Consider the following 17,500-nt stretch of genomic DNA (forward strand, 5'->3'; position numbering starts at 1 on the left):
GAGAAAACATTCTCATATTGGAAAAATTACATTTCGTGAATTTATAAAAATATTATGAGCACTAAACTCAAACCTTTAAATTTTTTGAGATCCCTTTTCGTCCTGTTGAATCTGGAACTTTTAGGCCCAAAGGTTGTTATTGCTTTTCGGGATTTTACACTTCATTGCAACTTTTTCTGTTGATAAAAATAATTTCTTATTCATTCTAAAATCTCAAATCAAATTAACTAAATAATCTTAAGCAATGGAAAGTAAGTAAACATCTCATGAGCAATTTATCTGAAATCTTATTTACAAGAATGAAAATACTAACAATGCATAAAGTTTAAAAAGTTGTACTTTTAATGCACTTAAACTTCCATAGAAGAATGTATCCAGAGGATCTTACTTCCACTGTTTATGCACAAACAACTCAAATCATTAGATATATATTTATACTGACAAAAGGTAGGATAATACAGAATAATTCTTACCAATAATTGTTGGCTTGCGGTTGTCTGTCATGCTCTTCTCAAGAATACATTCCTGAGCTTGTGCTAGTGAAACATTGTACAAAAATGTCAACAATGTTGGACTTAGGTCTGACTCCCGTGGTTGTGGATACGTGTCTCGCAGATACTGTAAATTGCCATACAAGATTATTGATTATATATACAGGTAATGTAATATGTCCCAACTGAAAAATATAGCTGTAAACATAGTAAAGTTCCCAGTTATAAATTTACCTTATAAAACGCCCGACAATAAATAACATTACAATAAATTACCTGAAATGCCCAAGCTGCACATTGGAAATGTGTACAACTTATCTTCATCCCATCTGGTGTATTTCTGGCATCCATGGCCCCTAGTTCAGTATGCAGAGCCCCGATATTATAAAGAATGCAGGCCATTTCATACTTAATGTCTGTGACATTATACACCATGCTAGAATAAATGTCATACCTGCAGAAACAAAACAAGATCTTAAACTTTTAAAGGAAGAAAACAAAGTTACAGATCTTAATTTCAACAAAATGTATCCATTTGAAAATGTTTCAAAACCTAGCCCTTTCATCACTAGTGAAGTCAATGGTATAAAAAAAGCAGGCAAATTAAATATAAATACCCAAAATGAGCAACAATAAAAATATGTGTTTTAAAAGAAAAAATAAAATATTTTTGGAAGAAGCCCATTTTCAACAATTATCTATATCACTGTCACATTTAATAGCTGTACTGAATATTATTATTTCTTATACTTCCTCTCAACATTATCACACTAGGCTATAATTACAACTACTATTATCAATTTTGCCAATGATATTAATACTACTTTTATCCCCAATATTATCATTCCTACTATTACTTGGCCTTTTTTTCTATAAATCTTCACTGTTACCATAATCAAAGGCAAATGTATTAGTAATAACACAAACACCATTACGAGTGACACCATCATAATACTACCAAGATTCATAAAGGCATGAATAATTTTTTTTTAGTACGATGCAAAAGCAGCAATCAGAAAAACAGAAAAAGAAAAAAAACTGGAGCTTCAGAATAAAATGTTCCTTTTCTCATGATGCACTTCTGGGTCTTCTCCATGACCTCAATTTCTACTGCCGCAAAACAAAACACAGCGTAAAATTTATCCTCATTTTAGTGTTTAAGTCAATAAAAAGTCTACATAGGAATAGATGCTACATTCTTTTTAAACTTTATAAATATAATGATTTCATTGTTTTTTACTTTATGAGTTAGCACACTTATACATTTCTATACAATTAGAAGAGATCTGTATATTTGACGTTACTGAATAGTGAATCAAACTTTCAATGCAAGATTTGTGTATCCAAAATAACTGAAAAGATTATCATACTCTACTTGATTCACTAACTATTAAAGTATAGCATTCATTCCATCATTAATGCATTTATTTATCCTCAAACACATATAATCTCCTCATACCTAATGGAAACCTAACTATCACAGTAGATAAAGATTCAATAGATATCAAAAGGAATAACTATAAAATCACTTCCCTGAATATAAACATACATTTGCTGGCTTGATTACTTGTTCAACTGACCACAAAGTTAGTTTGGGTTGTGGTTACTAGACAGGAGTCTTATAAAGTAAGGCCCAAATATGACTAGTCTAATTCTTGCTCCTGAATCAAGTTTATTGTCAGCTACTAAGCAATACTGCATTTCAGAGAATAATAAAATGAAGAAATATGCAAACTCTAGCCCATCAGTACCAAACAAACAAACTCACCAATTAAATGTTACAGCAATACTCGAGTTCTCATTAAGTGGGAATCTGGAGAGAAGATAGTGCAGCTGGCAGTAGTATTTCTTGAGGGTGGAGCACCCTGTGAAGTCCCCTTTTAAGCATGGATGGCACTGGCTCGCAGGCCCTCCAGCTCATGGATCTCTGCACTATAACTGTCTGGGTCTTCATGATAATGGTCACGAATATACTGGGGAAAGAAACCATGAAAAAAATAATAATTTCTGATGACCTGGCAGCCATTTAAAAACCTGTGCTCCCTGTGAAGTTATTCACTTGTTTGGTGTGGCACTTCAGCTACAGCTCCACAAATGTGGGGTCAAAGCCTTGTTTTTTATCTCAAATGCTGGAAAACCATGGTTGTCCAGCCAAACGCACACCAAGCAAGCTAAATATATACTCCCCAAGGTTTTAATTTTATAAATTTGCATGAATATGATACTTCATAGATTTTGAAAGCCACCTTGTTCTCTTATTCCTACATATGCCATATGATATAAATTTCTATCCCGCTTCTATTAGACATGTGTCATCATGAACAATGTTCTGTGAAAATTAATAGTACAAAGACACCAGACACTTTTTTTTTTTTAATAATCTGTCTATTCTAGGACGGGGAAAATTAATGCCCTTTGGGTCTCCCCTTGACTTTTTTCCCCCTTTTCTACCACTCTCCCCTTCTCTCTTCACCTCTCTTCTTCCTCTTCTCCCCACCTGCTCCATTCCCCCTTAAATTTTTTTCCACAAAAATTTAGGGTAGAAATATTTTTTTCCAAATTCACTAAAGACTTGCTAGGAGCTGCTGCCAACAAGATCATGGCACATTTTTTACTTCTGACCGCATTAGATACCAAACCACAAATTCATTCGTAACCCTTATTCATGACACTTTAAACAACTATAGTTTCCCTGGGCCCTTTTTTTTTTCTTCCGGGAATGGGTCTATATGTCCTCCCGTTTTTCACAAGAGGGATTGGAATCATTTTTCCTTCCCCCTTTTTTATAAACATGTTTTGAGGTGTGCCACACAAAGATATACCCCCAAAAATTTTAAATGCTCATAAAATGTAATTGGTTGTTCAATGAACAATGATTACTTTATCAAACTAAAATAATACAGAATGCAATTCTTTTTCTCTTTGTTTCACCTTAGATGAAAATAGATGAGTATTTATGATTGACCCGATTCCCAAGCTTACAACATATCTTCTCACACAATAATAAATCACATTCTTGTCGAGATAAGTTGGTTTTCCAGCATCCTCATACTTTTGGAAAATTTCTGAGTAAAATGTAACATAATTTTCTCAGGGCAAAAAATCTAAACTTTTTTTCCCAAAAGATCCCACATTTTTTTCCCAAAAAAATTGGGCCCCCTTACGTCAACAGGAAAACTTTTCCAATTTTTCCTTTCAAGAAAAAGCAACAACAAATTTCATATTTTGGGCAACATAAAATTTCATATTGGGAAAAACTTTTGTAAACTTAGGCTGCAGCAAATTGTTTAAAAAACTGTTTACAGGGGCCCCTGTTCTTTCCTGGAAACAAAAGCCAAAAAAAAACCCCATATAAAATTTTTTGGGAATTTTGGACGCTTTTCCCTTTTCTTTAAAAGATTAAACAGAGTTCTACAATGTGAACAAGTTTTGTGGAGATTTTTTTTGTCTTTTTTCAGAAAAGCCAACAGGTAAGGAAGTGCAGCTAACAGGTTAAAAGGAGAGATTTCATGGATGTCTTCTGTATAAATCCTAAGTATCAAAGCCCTTTCCCATTTAAAAATTAAAATCTTTAAAATCCCGGGTCCCATCAAGAATACCACTTAATATATTTTAAACATTTTTCAAGTAAAACATGGGTTCTCCATAGCTTCAGTGAAAAAAGGGGGGGGGGGGGGGGGGGGGGGGGGGAAAAAAAAAAAAACAAAAGGTAAAAAAGGGGGGTAAGGGCCTTAAAATAAATTTAGTTTAAAAAAGCAAAAAAGGGGGGGCAAAATTGGGGTTCAATACTTTTAATGGGGAAACCAATTATCATTAAAATTTTAAACTCAAAAATTGATCAAAATCAAATTATGCAAAAAAAATGGTCTGGCCTCTAAAATTTTTTTTTTTAAAGGGTTCGGTTTCCACGTAAAAAAATTTTTTTTTTTTTAAAAAAAAAAAAGGTTCCTTTGGGTTTTTTGGAACCAAGGAAAACCAAAAAGCAAAATTGTCCAGCATGACACTTCGCCGTTCGCCAAATCTTTCAGACTTTCCGGAGTCACCTGATTGTCAGGGGTTTGGGGGGAAAAAAATAAAAAAAAAATTTTTGGCACCCAATCCAAAAACACAAAAATATTTATTGAACGAATATATAAGTATTGGGACAAAAGGGGAGTTAGATACTATGTATATAATTAAAAAAAGACGTGATTCATCTTTTTTCATAAATGTTGGAACTTGTTGACATTGAAAATGGAGGCAGTCCCGCGACTGCCTATGTTAAGCTTCGAGCTTAAACAAAGTGCAGAAAACGCAGAATTTGGACCTAAAATTGAAGCAGGTGAGAGATAATACAGTTGTTGTGGAACAGGGTACATTTTGTGAGGATTAGTGATTCGTGTTATAACATAGTTACTAATTTTTGGTCGTGCAGTTTGCGGTGGGCTGTCCCTCTGCGGGAATACGAAGGAATTATTAACATGTATGTTACGTGAATACCGAAAGAATACGATTTCTTGGTCTTGATATGGAAAGTATGCTAGCCTATTAGACCGAATGAGTTTCGTTGGAATTTCGACCAGTAGGACTTTTTCATTATTGGGGATTCTAGTAATTTCGGCTCCCATAGTCTTGCTTTAGGTATTGTGTACTTTTCTCTAGAATTGAATCTTGCTAGTACATCTTTAAAATAGAGGTCGTTTGAGGTCTAGACCATCTTCTTGCATATATGACTGATACATATGAGGTATAATTAATGATAATGATAACCATGGAAAATTATTGAACTAATTGATGTCCATTGCTTATAAGACATAAATTTTATCTTGAAGTCCATGATCATTGTTAGGCTTGATGATATGTTTACTTATGATTTGATCTATGATTTGGCTTCACTGAAGCTATGGAGAATCATGTTTTACTTGTAAATGTTTTGATATATTAAGTGTATTCTTGATGTGACCCAGAGTTCTGAGATTTTAACCTTTAACTGGGCAAGTCTTTGATACTTAGGATTTATACAGAAGACATCCATGCATCTCTCCTGTACCTGTTAGCTGCACCTCCTTACCTGTTGGCATTCTGACAAAGACAAAGAAATCTCCACAACACTTGTTCATCATTGTAGAACTTCCTGATAATCTGTCAAGATAAGGAAGCAGTCCAAAATTGCCAAAAGATATATGGGGGATTTTTTTGGCTTATGCTGCAGTGTAGAACAGAGGCTGTGACAGTCTTTTAACAATTTCGCTGCAGCCTAAGATTACAGAGCTATTTCCCAATATGCATCTTATGTTGACAAAATATGAAAGTTGTTGTTGCTTTTCTTGTAAGGAATAATTTGGAAAAGTTTCCCTTTGTCTGACTGTAAGGGGGCCCAATTTATGGGAAAAAAATGGGGCATCTTTTGGGAAAAAAAAAATTTTTATGATTATTTTGCCCCTGAGAAAATTATAGTTACAGTTTACTCAGAAATTTTCCAGAAGTATGAGGATTTTGGAAAACCAACTTATCTCGAACAAGAATGGTGATTTATTATTGTGTGAGAAGATATGGTTGTAAGCTTGTAATCTGGTCAATCATAATACTCATCTATTTTTCATCTAAGGTGAAACAAAGAGAACAAGAATTGCATTCTGTATTATTTTAGTTTGATAAAGTAATCATTGTTCATTGAACAACCAATTACATTTTATGAGCATTTTAAAATTTTGGGGGGTATATCTTTGTGTGGCACACCTCAAAACATGCATTATACAAAAGGGAAGGACATAGATTGCAATGCCTCTTGTGTAAAACAGAGGACATATAGACCCATTGCCTAGGAAGACATAAAAGGCCATGGACTATAGTTGTTTAAAGTGTCATGAATAAGGGTTACGAATGAATTTGTGGTTTGGTATCTAATGCGGTCAGAAGTAAAAAATGTGCCATGATCTTGTTGGCAGCAGCCCCTAGAAAGTCTTTAGTAAAATTTTGGACTGAATTTGCTCCCAAAATTTTTGGGGAAAAAAATTTAAAGGGGAAAATGAAGCAGGTGAGAGAAGAGGAGAGAATGAGAGAGATGAAGAGAGAAGGAGAGAGTGGTAGAAAGAGGAAAATGTCAAGAGAGACCCAAAGACATTAATTTCCCTGTCCATATGAATAGACAGATTATTAAAAAAAAAAAAAGTGTCTGGTGTCTTTGTACTATTAATTTTCACAGAACATTGTTTCATGATGACACTGTTAATAAAAGGGGATAAAAAATTTATATCATAGGGGCCTTGGTGGGAATAAAAAGAACAAGGGGGCTTTCAAAATCTAGGAAGTTTTCCATTTTCATGCAATTTAAAAAATTAAAAAACCTTTGGGGAATATTTTTAGTTTCCCTTGGTGTGCGTTTGGGGACAACCATGGTTTTCCAGCATTTGAGATAAAAACAAGGCTTTGACCCCACATTTGTGGAGCTGTAGCTGAAGTGCCACACCAAACAAAGTAAAAAAACTCACAGGGGGGCACGGGGTTTTTTTTAAATGGCTGCCGGGGTCTCAAAAATTTTTTTATTTTTTTCATGGTTTTTTTCCCCAGTATTTTCGTAAACCATTATCATAAACCCCCCAAAACAGTTAAAAGTGCAAAGTTTCCCATGAGCGGGAGGGCCGGCGGCAGTGCCTTTCCTGCTTAAAAGGGACCCAGGGTGCCCACCCCCCAAGAAATACTACTGCCAGCTGCACTATCTTCTCTCCAGATTCCCACTTAATGAGAACTCGAGTATTGCTGTAACATTTAATTGGTGAGTTTGTTTGTTTGGTACTGATGGGCAGGTTTTTATATTTTTTCCCTTTTAAATTTTCTCGAAAAGCATTTTTGCTTAGTAGGAAAAAAAACTTGATTCAGGAGGGAAAAATTAACTGTCATATTTGGGGCCCTTCTTTATAAAACCCGTCTAAATAAACCCCAACCCCAAAAAACTTTGTGGGCAGTTTGAACAAGTAATCAAGCCAGCAAATGTATGTTTATATTCAGGGAAGTGATTTTATAGTTATTCCTTTTGATATCTATTGAATCTTTATCTACTGTGATAGTTAGGTTTCCATTAGGTATGAGGAGATTATATGTGTTTGAGGATAAATAAATGCATTAATGATGGAATGAATGCTATACTTTAATAGTTAGGAATCAAGTTTAAATATGAAAATCTTTTCATTTTTTTTTGGATACAAAAAATCTTGCATTTAAGTTTAAATTTACTATTCAGTAACGTCAAATAATACAGATCTCTTCTAATTTTTATAGAAATGTATAAGTGTGCTAACTCATAAAGTAAAAACAATGAAATCATTATATTTATAAAGTTTAAAAAGAATGTAGCATCTATTCCTATGTAGACTTTTTATTGACTTAAACACTAAAATGAGGATAAATTTTACGCTGTGTTTTGTTTTGCGGCAGTAGAAATTGAGGTCATGGAGAAGACCCAGAAGTGCATCATGAGAAAAGGAACATTTTATTCTGAAGCTCCAGTTTTTTTTCTTTTTCTGTTTTTCTGATTGTTTTTGAAACGACTTTAAAAAAAAAAAATTCATGCCTTTATTTTTTTAAACTTGGGAATTTTTGAGGTGTCATCGTAAAGGTGTTTTTTTGTTATTACTAAACATTTGCCCTTTTTAAAATTTTGGGAACAGTGGGAAGATTTATAGAAAAAAAGGCCAAGTAATAGTAGGAATGATAATATTGGGGATAAAAGTAGTATTAATATCATTGGCAAAATTGATAATAGTAGTTGTAATTATAGCCTAGTGTGATAATGTTGAGAGGAAGTATAAGAAATAATAATATTCAGTACAGCTATTAAATGTGACAGTGATATAGATAATTGTTGAAAATGGGTTTTTTCCAAAAAATTTTACTTTTTTTCTTTTACAACAAACATATTATTATTGTTGCTCATTTTGGGGATTTATATTTAGATTTGGGCCCCCCTTTATTTATTTCCCTTTTACTTCCCCTTTTGTGATTTAAAAAGGGGTAAGGTTTTTTAAAACCCTTTTCAAATGGTTTCCCTTTGTTGAAAAATTAAGATCTGTAACTTTGTTTTCTTTCCTTTAAAAGTTTAAGATCTTGTTTTGTTTCTGCAGGTATGACATTTATTCTAGCCCTGGTTTTATAATGTCCACAGGAAAATTTAAATATGAAATTGGGTGCATTCTTTATAATATCGGGGCTCTGCATACTGAACTAGGGGCCATGGATGCCAGAAATACACCAGATGGGATGAAGATAAGTTGTACACATTTCCAATGTGCAGCTTGGGCATTTCAGGTAATTTATTGTAATGTTATTTATTGTCTGGCTGTTTGTATAAGGTAGAATTTTATAATCATGGTGAACTTTACTATGTTTACAGCTATAGTTTCAGTTGGGACATATTACATTACCTGTATATATAATCAATAATCTTGTATGGCAATTACAGTTCGCGAGAAACGTTCCACCCCCAGGGATCAGACCAAGTTCCAACATTGTTGACATTTTTGTACAATGTTTCACTAGCACAAGCTCAGGAATGTATTCTTGAGAAGAGCATGACAGACAACCGCAAGCCAACAATTATTGGTAAGAATTATTCTGTATTATCCTACCTTTTGTCAGTATAAATATATATCTAAGTTTTTTGAGGGTTTGTGAAACGTGGAAGTAAGTCCCGGATACTTCTTCTAGGGAAATTTTAAGTGCATTAAAAGTACAATTTTTAAATTTTTGCTTTGTTAGTTTTTTTCATTCTTGAAAATAAGATTTCAAAAAATTTGCTCTGAGATTTTACTTATTTCCATTGTTTAAAATTTTATTAATTTATTTGGATTTTAAAAATTAAAATTATTTTTATCAACGAAAAAGTTGCAAGAATTTTGGGGAATCCGAAAACGCAATAAAAAACCTTGGGTTTCCTCAAGTCCCGATTCAACAGTGACAGAAATAGCAGGATCTCGAAAAATTAAGGTTTGAGTTTTAGTGCTCTATAATATTAGTTATGATATCACAGTAATGTACATTTTTCCAGATATGAGAATGTTTCTCATTGCTCATGAGTTCTTTGTTAAACATATAAAATTTATAAAATTTCACATGAATATTTTGAAGTAAACATTGTTAAATGAATGATAATGAGATGTTATTTCTAGTAAAACAAAAAAAAAGTTATACGGTTATGTAAGGTATATTTATAAATGTTCCTCTATTGAAGATGTGTATTTTACCTATACAGATGTGGAGAAGATACTGTGAATTTAAGATGGCATACCATGGAGCAGTTGCCCTTTTATACCAAGGAATGCAAGCAGAGGAACAACAGAAAATGGGAGAGAGGGTTGCCTACTACCAAGCAGCTGTTGACATGCTAAAGGAAGCCTCCAAATTGGCCAAGAACTTAGATCAGCAGGAGGTTAGTTTGAAATTCAGTTTCTGGGATTTAACTAATAAAACTTTTTTCTACCTCAATCCCTTGGTTTATATTCATATGTTTGATTCCTGATTGTATATACCTTGGAAGGAGTTGGTGTACAAAATTAAACATGAAGATTGTTAAAAAAAAAAGAAAAAGAAAAAGTATGCATGCCTGTGTGTGCATGTGTGTGTGTGTAGAGAAGCATCATCCATTGGTAATGAAAGAATTTTTTTCTGTGTACTTTCACCATATCAAGGACGAGATGGACAGGCTCAATAAAGCCGCTCAGAGCATGTGTGAGGAGGATGCCTATGAGGTTTGACAGTCAGTTGTAAATTTCTTTTAAAAGCTTTACTTGACATTGGATAATTATTGCTTCTACATAAGTATTTTTCCCAAAAATGGGAGGTTTCATTTTTGATATATGTATATAAGTTATATATGTATTAATGTATATATTTTGTTATATATTTTAAAATTGTAATATATTTTAAAATGTTATTTTATTAATGTATAATATGTAAAAATATTTAATATATGTATATATATGTTATATTGTATATATAAAAATAAATATATATTTAAAAATATTAAATATTATAAAAATATATATAAAATATAATAAATATATATAAAAAAAAATATATAATATATAAATTAAAATTATATAATATATTTATAAATAATATATATAATATATATATTTTTATATATATATATAATATTTATATATAAAATTATATTATATATATATTATTATATTATTAAAATTAAAATATAAAAAATATATAATATAAAAAATATTATATATATATAAAATATATATAATTTTATATATATATATATATATATATAATATATATATAAATATTTTAAAATTTATATATAAATAATATATATATAAATATTATAATATAAATATTAATATATATATAAATATATTATTATAATATATATATAATATATTATTATATAATATATAATATATATATATATATATATATATATATTATATATATATATATATATGTTTATTTTTTTATTTTTTTATTAATTATATATATATATACATACATGCACACATACATACATATATACATATATATACCTACATATATGTATATATATAAATATGTATACACACACACACACACACACACACACACACACACAACACAACACACCACACACACACACACAACACAACACACCCACACACACACACAACCCACACACACACGATATATTTTATATGTAATATTTATATTGATATTTTATATATTATATATATTATATATATTTTTTAATTTTAATATTATATATATATAATAAAATTATATATTATAATATATAAATTAATATAATAAATAATATATAATATAAATTATAATATATATAATATAAATTATATATATATAATAATTTATATATATATATATATATATATATATATATATAATATATTTAACAGATAAATAAATATGATATATGATATTATGATTTACTTATTTGGGTATATGCATACTCTTAAATGGGGGTTTTACATCATTTTTTGAAAAGGAAAACAGGGACTTGAAATAAAATTTTGGTTTAGGATTTTGGGATAACAATAAACTACTGTATATACAGATTAGCTGTTCCTTCTTTTAATAAGGGGTTTAGAAAAATTTTATGTAAAAAAACAGATTGTCATCTTTTTTTGTTGAATATATTTTTAATTTGGGGTCTGATAATATTCTGTGATATTGTTCTTCTAGAATGGCCACATTTGGATGTAATTAATTTCCTTAAAACTTTTGCAACTTTTTAGCATGGTTCTGGATTTTTTTTTGTGCTCTATTTCCTCTGAATTTCCTATCTAGTAAACTGATAATTGGAACCTAGATTTTCTATATTTTTATTTTGTTGTAATAGGTTTGATATCACACATTCTTCAATCAGATTGCTACTGTGAATGGTAGGAAATTTAAAGGATGGGTCCCCTTGGGCATTACTTCAGGTAGGGTCTATTTGTGAAAGTAAGCCTAGAGGTTTTTTGGTTACACTATTTTGCCTCCAAGTCAGCTAGCCTGTAATATACTTTCCTCTTTGATGAAATTAAGGAAAAAAGTAACTTTAAATTAACAGCTTGATTTTCTGAATATAATAAATTGGCAATTTGTGATTCCTTAGTTTAGTATAGAATCGATTTTGAATTTTCCATTTTGGAAGGCTGATGCTTAACCTATTTGGAAAGCTTATAGATTATTCAGTGTTATGTTAATAATGACTGTAAAAAGATTTTAACTCACACTCTCCATGTCCCTTTTTTTCCATATAACCAGCTTATAGGAGAAAGTCTTACCTTCTCCCATGATGTGATGGGAGGAAAGCTAACTGCAGCTCAGAAGGAGAACGAATTTGTGTACCATGAAAAGGTTCCTGCTGCCACAACACTGCCTGAAGTCAAAGGTGCATCACTAGTGAAGGGAATCCCTTTTAGTGTGACAGACCCTGAAGTTGCTGGCCAAGACATCTTCATCAAGCTTGTGCCCATGGAAGCCTATTGAGTTGCTGTGAAGTAATATACTTTTGTTTATTTGGAAATCGAAAGTTGTTATAATTAGTATTTTTCACTAATAACTGTTTTTATTTTTGGTTGTATATGCTTGTGTGAGTTTATGTGTTTACATATGTGTGGGTATATGTTAATGTGAGTGGAATGGTTCAGGTAGTTGACAGTTTTAGTATCTGACTTGACTTTATTATATTTTCTCTCTTCCCTTAGTGAGGAAAAAGCCAAGTTGCTGCGGCGAATTGGGTCAGCTATCCAGGAGAAGAATGAAGAGCTAGAAAGTTACCTAGCTTCCATGCAATTAGACACTTTGACACTAGAGACAGGATCAGAAAACCTTCCCCAGGTAAGAGATTTCATTTTTATATGTATTAATAAGAATAATGATCATAAGATAATGGAATGTACTTTTTAAAAAATTGGCTTGTAGAAGTGTTGGAAAATGTTTTGATAATATCTTGCATCTCAAACAGGAACTGATTGAATGCTGTGCAGATCTCAGTGCAAGTAAAGGTGAAAAGCTCCAGATAATGGCAAAAATTCTACTTCTATCATGTATAAATTTCCTCAAGGAAAACACCAGATCATTTAGGTAAAAATTTTTTTCAAACTCTTGTTCATTTAAATTGTCAAGTAGATACTTTCTGATAAAAAAAAAAAAAAAAAAAATCACAATATTTGAATGCATTTGAAAGGAAGAAGAGGAGAAGGAGAAGGAGTTCCTTGCCATGATGGGAAAGCGAGCCCCGAACATGATCGTGGGAGAGCTCAAGCGCGAGGCCAACAAATATCGAGAGGCTCATCAGAGTGCCCAGGACAATAACACCGCTTTGCACAGAGCCATTACATCACACCTGGCCAACCTTCAGTTACTTACCAAACCTCTGGACCAGGTAGCTTCTGCCATTCCCTCTGTGGCCAGTGTTGAAGGTAAGTTCATTTCTGAAGATAGTTCACAAGTCAGAGTACATGCAGTTACATCTCAAATAGTATTTATTTTCCTAGTATTAACATCCTCCCCCCCAAAAAAAAAAAAAAATCTTAGAAAAAAATGTTTTACCTGAAAGTATGTGAGTAAAAAAGAAACTTCTACTTTCTCAGCTCAAGGTGACCCGGCTACAAAGCAGGAGGTGAAGCGTCTGTTGGGCAAAGTAAAGGAGATGCGCACACAAAGAACACAGCTAGAGTCTCAGCTGAGGACAGACATTCAGAACGATGATATCACAAAGCAGTTGGTGACCAACCAGGATGACACTGAAGAATTCTTCAAGAATGAATTGAAAAAACATGACAGATTGGTTAGTGTCTTCCTCTTATGTTAAGGGTGAGGGTAGATGGTGAATATATGAAATATATTCTTATTAACCCATTGGTGCTAGGGAGATACACTGCCCACTTTGGTTCTGTTTTGAGTGTTTTATTTTGTTGATTACTAGGCTTACCTGGCTTCATCTTTGTACCCCATTCTTTGAATTTTTTGGGAAAAAATTATTTCTATGACTAATGTTATGACTACTAATGGTATATATAATATATATATATATATATATATATTAAATATATAATATATATAATATATATATATATATATATTTATATATATATATATATATATATTATTATATATATATATAATTAATATTATATATATATATATAATATTATACATATATATTATACATATATATATATATAATATATATATATATAATATATATATATAAATAAAAAAATAATTAATATAATTATAAAACAAAGTTCAAAGACTAGGGGAACCATGTGAACTCAATGGGGCCCAGTAATTGACTCCTTTGTGATTAAGCACATGTGGAACTTTCTGTGTAAAGAAAATTGATAAACTAAAGTCAGAGTGGACATAGCATGTGTTCTCCTGGCATCAATTGGATCTAGGTTTTGGAAGTATCAAGTAAGGAGGTATATAAACTGTTTGAGGAAAGAATAAAACATATAACAGGTAGAACCCAAGATCAGGAAGAGAAATTAGTCCTGATTACATTTTTTATATATATATATATATATATATATATATATATATATATATATATATATATATATATATATATATATATATATATATTACATAACCAGTATTTTACTCTTATTCCCAACAGGTTTTAGGTTTAGAAAAAAATATGTCTGCCCAAGCCAATATCCTGCAAGCTCTCTCAGAGGCCAATGCTGCTTATGCCACCACCCGTCGCCTCACCAATCAGGCTCAGGCACAGAGATCAGAGACTCTTTCGTCTCTCTTGGCATCATATAATGCGTACCTCAATATACTTAAGAAAGCTGAAGATGCTCAAGAGTTTTACCATAAGCTGGAGGGACAAGTAAGCAAGCTTGCATCTCGGGTTAAGTCTGTCTGTAGGGTGCAGGACGAGGAACGAGAGGAGATGCTTTCAGCAAATGTTAAGAAGTTCACAGGTGGTGTGCCTCCAGCCAAGCCCATAAGAGAAGGGAGCATAGAAGCACCAGGAAGCTCCACAAGTGGTCCAAAACTAAAAGATTTCTTACAGCATATGAAAGGAGGCCCAGGGATGGCAGGTGTGGTTCCAGGAGTTGGTGCTGGAGCATCGCCACAGGTGCATCCGGGGTATGGATATCACGACCCCAGTGGCTCTTATGCCAGTAGTATGAGGCCTGCCCCATTGGGATCAGAACAGAGTGATGCTATGACATCCTGCAGTCAAGCTGGAGGATATTCAGCAAATTACTCTAGCCAGTCAGCAGCATACCGTCCATCTGCTCCCTCCCCAGTTCCTTCCCCAGCCCCTCAGAGCTCTGGCTCACCTTATAAAGTTCCCACAACAACTGCTGCTTTCAGTGCTCCAGGTCACTATTATGGTAGTCAGCAAATGGGTGCTACTCCATACTCTACTGGTGCATCAGCATCAGGGTACCCCTCTAGTATGGGAGCAGGTGCTGCTGCATCATCAACAGTAACAGCTTCAGTTAGTGAATCAGCCACTCCTTATAACACAGCAAGCAGTGCTCATTCCTCTAATATCTATAATATGAGCCAAGCAGGAAGTCAGCCTCAGTATGGATATAGTGGAGGATACTCTTATTATGGACAACAAGGTGTAGGAGCTGCATCTTCTGTAAATACATCAACAGCTGTTAGTGGTGGAACTCAACATAGTGGAGCCACAGCATCCTCTCATAGTCAGGCCCATCAATATAGTTATGGTTCCACTTACCCACCAGGTGTTGCATCAGGCACCAGCAGCAGCAGTAGCACAGCTGTGGGAGGAACAAGGGCAGCAGGGAGCACAGGTGAGGGAGGCCCATCTGTGGTTCAGAAGGACACAAGAAATATGGGTCAGAATTACTATGGGTATTATCAGCAACCATCTGGGACACCTGCCATACCAGCTACAGCAGTGACTGCAGTTACAACGGCATCTGCTGGGAGTACTCAGCAGGGATATCCTACAACTACGGCAGGTGGTAGCAGTTACTATTATCCTCCATATTCCTATCAGTACCCAAGTGCACAGGCCACCAGCCCTGCTCCTGCTGCAATGTATAGCCAGGCAGGCTCTTATTATTCATCAAATATGAGTCCAGACTCAAATAACCAATCAGGAGGTGTTGTATATTCAAACCAGACTGCCTATGCAGGCTATGCCAAATCACCATATAGTAACCAACAATCTGGGACACAAGGAGATGCTTCATACCAGAATTCTGCTGGATCAAACTTTGCTTCAAGTGCATATGGCAGTTCAGCAAGTGGTAGTACCCCAGCAGGGGCTTATCCACAGTCCAAAACAGCAACTTCCCAAGCTGTGCCCATAACTACAACAGGAACTCAGGCACCACAGTCACATTGGAACATGTATGCCAGTTACCCACAGTCAGGCATTACATCCATCAGCAGCAGCCAAGCAGGAAGTCCTGGAACATTTGGCACCCAGAGTTCTTCACACAGAGCACCTTCAATGTCAGCTACATTTACCACATCTCAGACAGGTGCATCGACAGTGCCTTCTCAAGCTTATTCATCACCTGTTGTAGTAACAGCTAATGCAACTAATACTCATTACAGTCAGACCATGATGTATAATCAGAATTATCAGACTTGGGCACAGTATGGCTCACATCAGCCTCAGCAGCCACAGCAACCACAACAGCCACAACAGCCACAGCAGCCACAGCAGCCACAGCAACCTCACCAACAGGCTTATCAGGCTCAGTATCCAATGGGTCAGAAGCCTCAGATGCAGCAGGCCCATCCCCAACAGCCTCAGCATCAACCTGTACCTCAGCAGTCACAGCCTCAGTCACAGCAGCAGCAATATCAACCACAGCAACCAACATCACACCTACCACAAGGGCAACCTCTACAGCCCCAGCAGCCATCAGTGCAACCACAAACACAGCCTCTTCAGCCACAACCCCTTCAACCACAGAAGCAGCAGCCACAGCAGGTACCACCTGCTACAGGAGCCACATCCTCCGTTGCTCCATCTGTTTCATCTGTTACTTCAGGCATATCAAACTTGGACCTCTTGTCAGGCATTGAGCTAACTTCACCACCTGGCTCACAGTGGTCGCCCCTAACTCCGCAGCCAGCAGTCTCTGGAGTCCAAAAGGCTGCTGATGTTGTGGGTTCTATGGGAGCAGCAGCTTCAGTTGGAGCATCTTCAGCACCTGATGTGACTTCTGCTGCAGGGGCAGTTGCCGACGCTAGCCAGCCTCCTCCAGCCAGCAGCAGCAACCTTCCAAATGTGGTGTCCAGTGTAAGTCTTCTGGATTGAGTAGGAGTTACTTCATTCTGAATGTTTTCATATCCAATGTTTTAAATATTGTAGCAATTATACCAAGAAATCTTTCCCCAAAAATATAATGCACCTTTGAAAAGTCATTTTATTCATTTTATATTTATATAGAATTTGTTAGTTTGATTTGTTAGCCTGATTTAAGATTATTAGAGATGTGTGTTTGAGCGATAGTAATAACAAAATTTTCATTCACATCTGTTTTATTTTCAATTATTTTACCATGCTTAGTAGTGAATAATTT

At 34.0% G+C, this 17,500-nt stretch overlaps 3 protein-coding genes across 3 annotated transcripts in view; 2 read left to right on the forward strand and 1 right to left on the reverse strand.

Moving 5' to 3' along the window:
* Positions 1–120: 120 nt before the first annotated feature.
* On the reverse strand, positions 121–2,467 carry LOC119580723 (tyrosine-protein phosphatase non-receptor type 23-like). Its single transcript, XM_037928819.1, has 4 exons — positions 2,260–2,467; positions 768–945; positions 474–618; positions 121–176 (listed from the first exon to the last, which is right to left on the reverse strand). The coding sequence occupies exons 2-4, from the start codon at positions 924–926 to the stop codon at positions 121–123; spliced, it is 360 nt and encodes a 119-aa protein (XP_037784747.1). The 5' UTR covers positions 927–945; positions 2,260–2,467.
* A 3,935-nt stretch (positions 2,468–6,402) lies between these two features.
* Positions 6,403–12,446, forward strand: LOC119580724 (tyrosine-protein phosphatase non-receptor type 23-like). Its single transcript, XM_037928820.1, has 7 exons — positions 6,403–6,431; positions 8,591–8,774; positions 8,954–9,082; positions 9,351–9,452; positions 9,718–9,894; positions 10,154–10,213; positions 12,222–12,446. The coding sequence occupies exons 1-7, from the start codon at positions 6,403–6,405 to the stop codon at positions 12,444–12,446; spliced, it is 906 nt and encodes a 301-aa protein (XP_037784748.1).
* Positions 12,447–13,096: 650 nt separating this feature from the next.
* Positions 13,097–17,500, forward strand: part of LOC119581184 (tyrosine-protein phosphatase non-receptor type 23-like) — a gene marked incomplete in the record, with an annotated part of 21,553 nt that continues 17,149 nt past the window's right edge. Inside the window, 3 exon segments of the mRNA XM_037929579.1 lie at positions 13,097–13,381; positions 13,553–13,749; positions 14,584–17,217. Coding sequence (XP_037785507.1) covers positions 13,180–13,381; positions 13,553–13,749; positions 14,584–17,217 — 3,033 coding nt within the window.

The sequence above is a fragment of the Penaeus monodon genome, chromosome 14, assembly GCF_015228065.2.
Source record: "Penaeus monodon isolate SGIC_2016 chromosome 14, NSTDA_Pmon_1, whole genome shotgun sequence".
NCBI lineage: Eukaryota > Metazoa > Arthropoda > Malacostraca > Decapoda > Penaeidae > Penaeus > Penaeus monodon.

What these genes read in the sequence shown, in the direction of transcription:
- LOC119580723 (XM_037928819.1), bottom strand. Translation starts at nt 926, where the DNA reads ATGGTGTATAATGTCACAGACATTAAGTATGAAATGGCCTGCATTCTT. An exon ending in GTGCAGCTTGGGCATTTCAG is followed by an intron (nt 619 to 767) that starts GTAATTTATTGT and finishes GGCAATTTACAG; the next exon opens with TATCTGCGAGACACGTATCC. An exon ending in CCGCAAGCCAACAATTATTG is followed by an intron (nt 177 to 473) that starts GTAAGAATTATT and finishes TTTTATCAACAG; the next exon opens with AAAAAGTTGCAATGAAGTGT.
- LOC119580724 (XM_037928820.1), top strand. Translation starts at nt 6,403, where the DNA reads ATGATCTTGTTGGCAGCAGCCCCTAGAAA. An exon ending in CAGGATCTCGAAAAATTAAG is followed by an intron (nt 9,453 to 9,717) that starts GTTTGAGTTTTA and finishes TTACCTATACAG; the next exon opens with ATGTGGAGAAGATACTGTGA. An exon ending in GTGAGGAGGATGCCTATGAG is followed by an intron (nt 10,214 to 12,221) that starts GTTTGACAGTCA and finishes CCATATAACCAG; the next exon opens with CTTATAGGAGAAAGTCTTAC.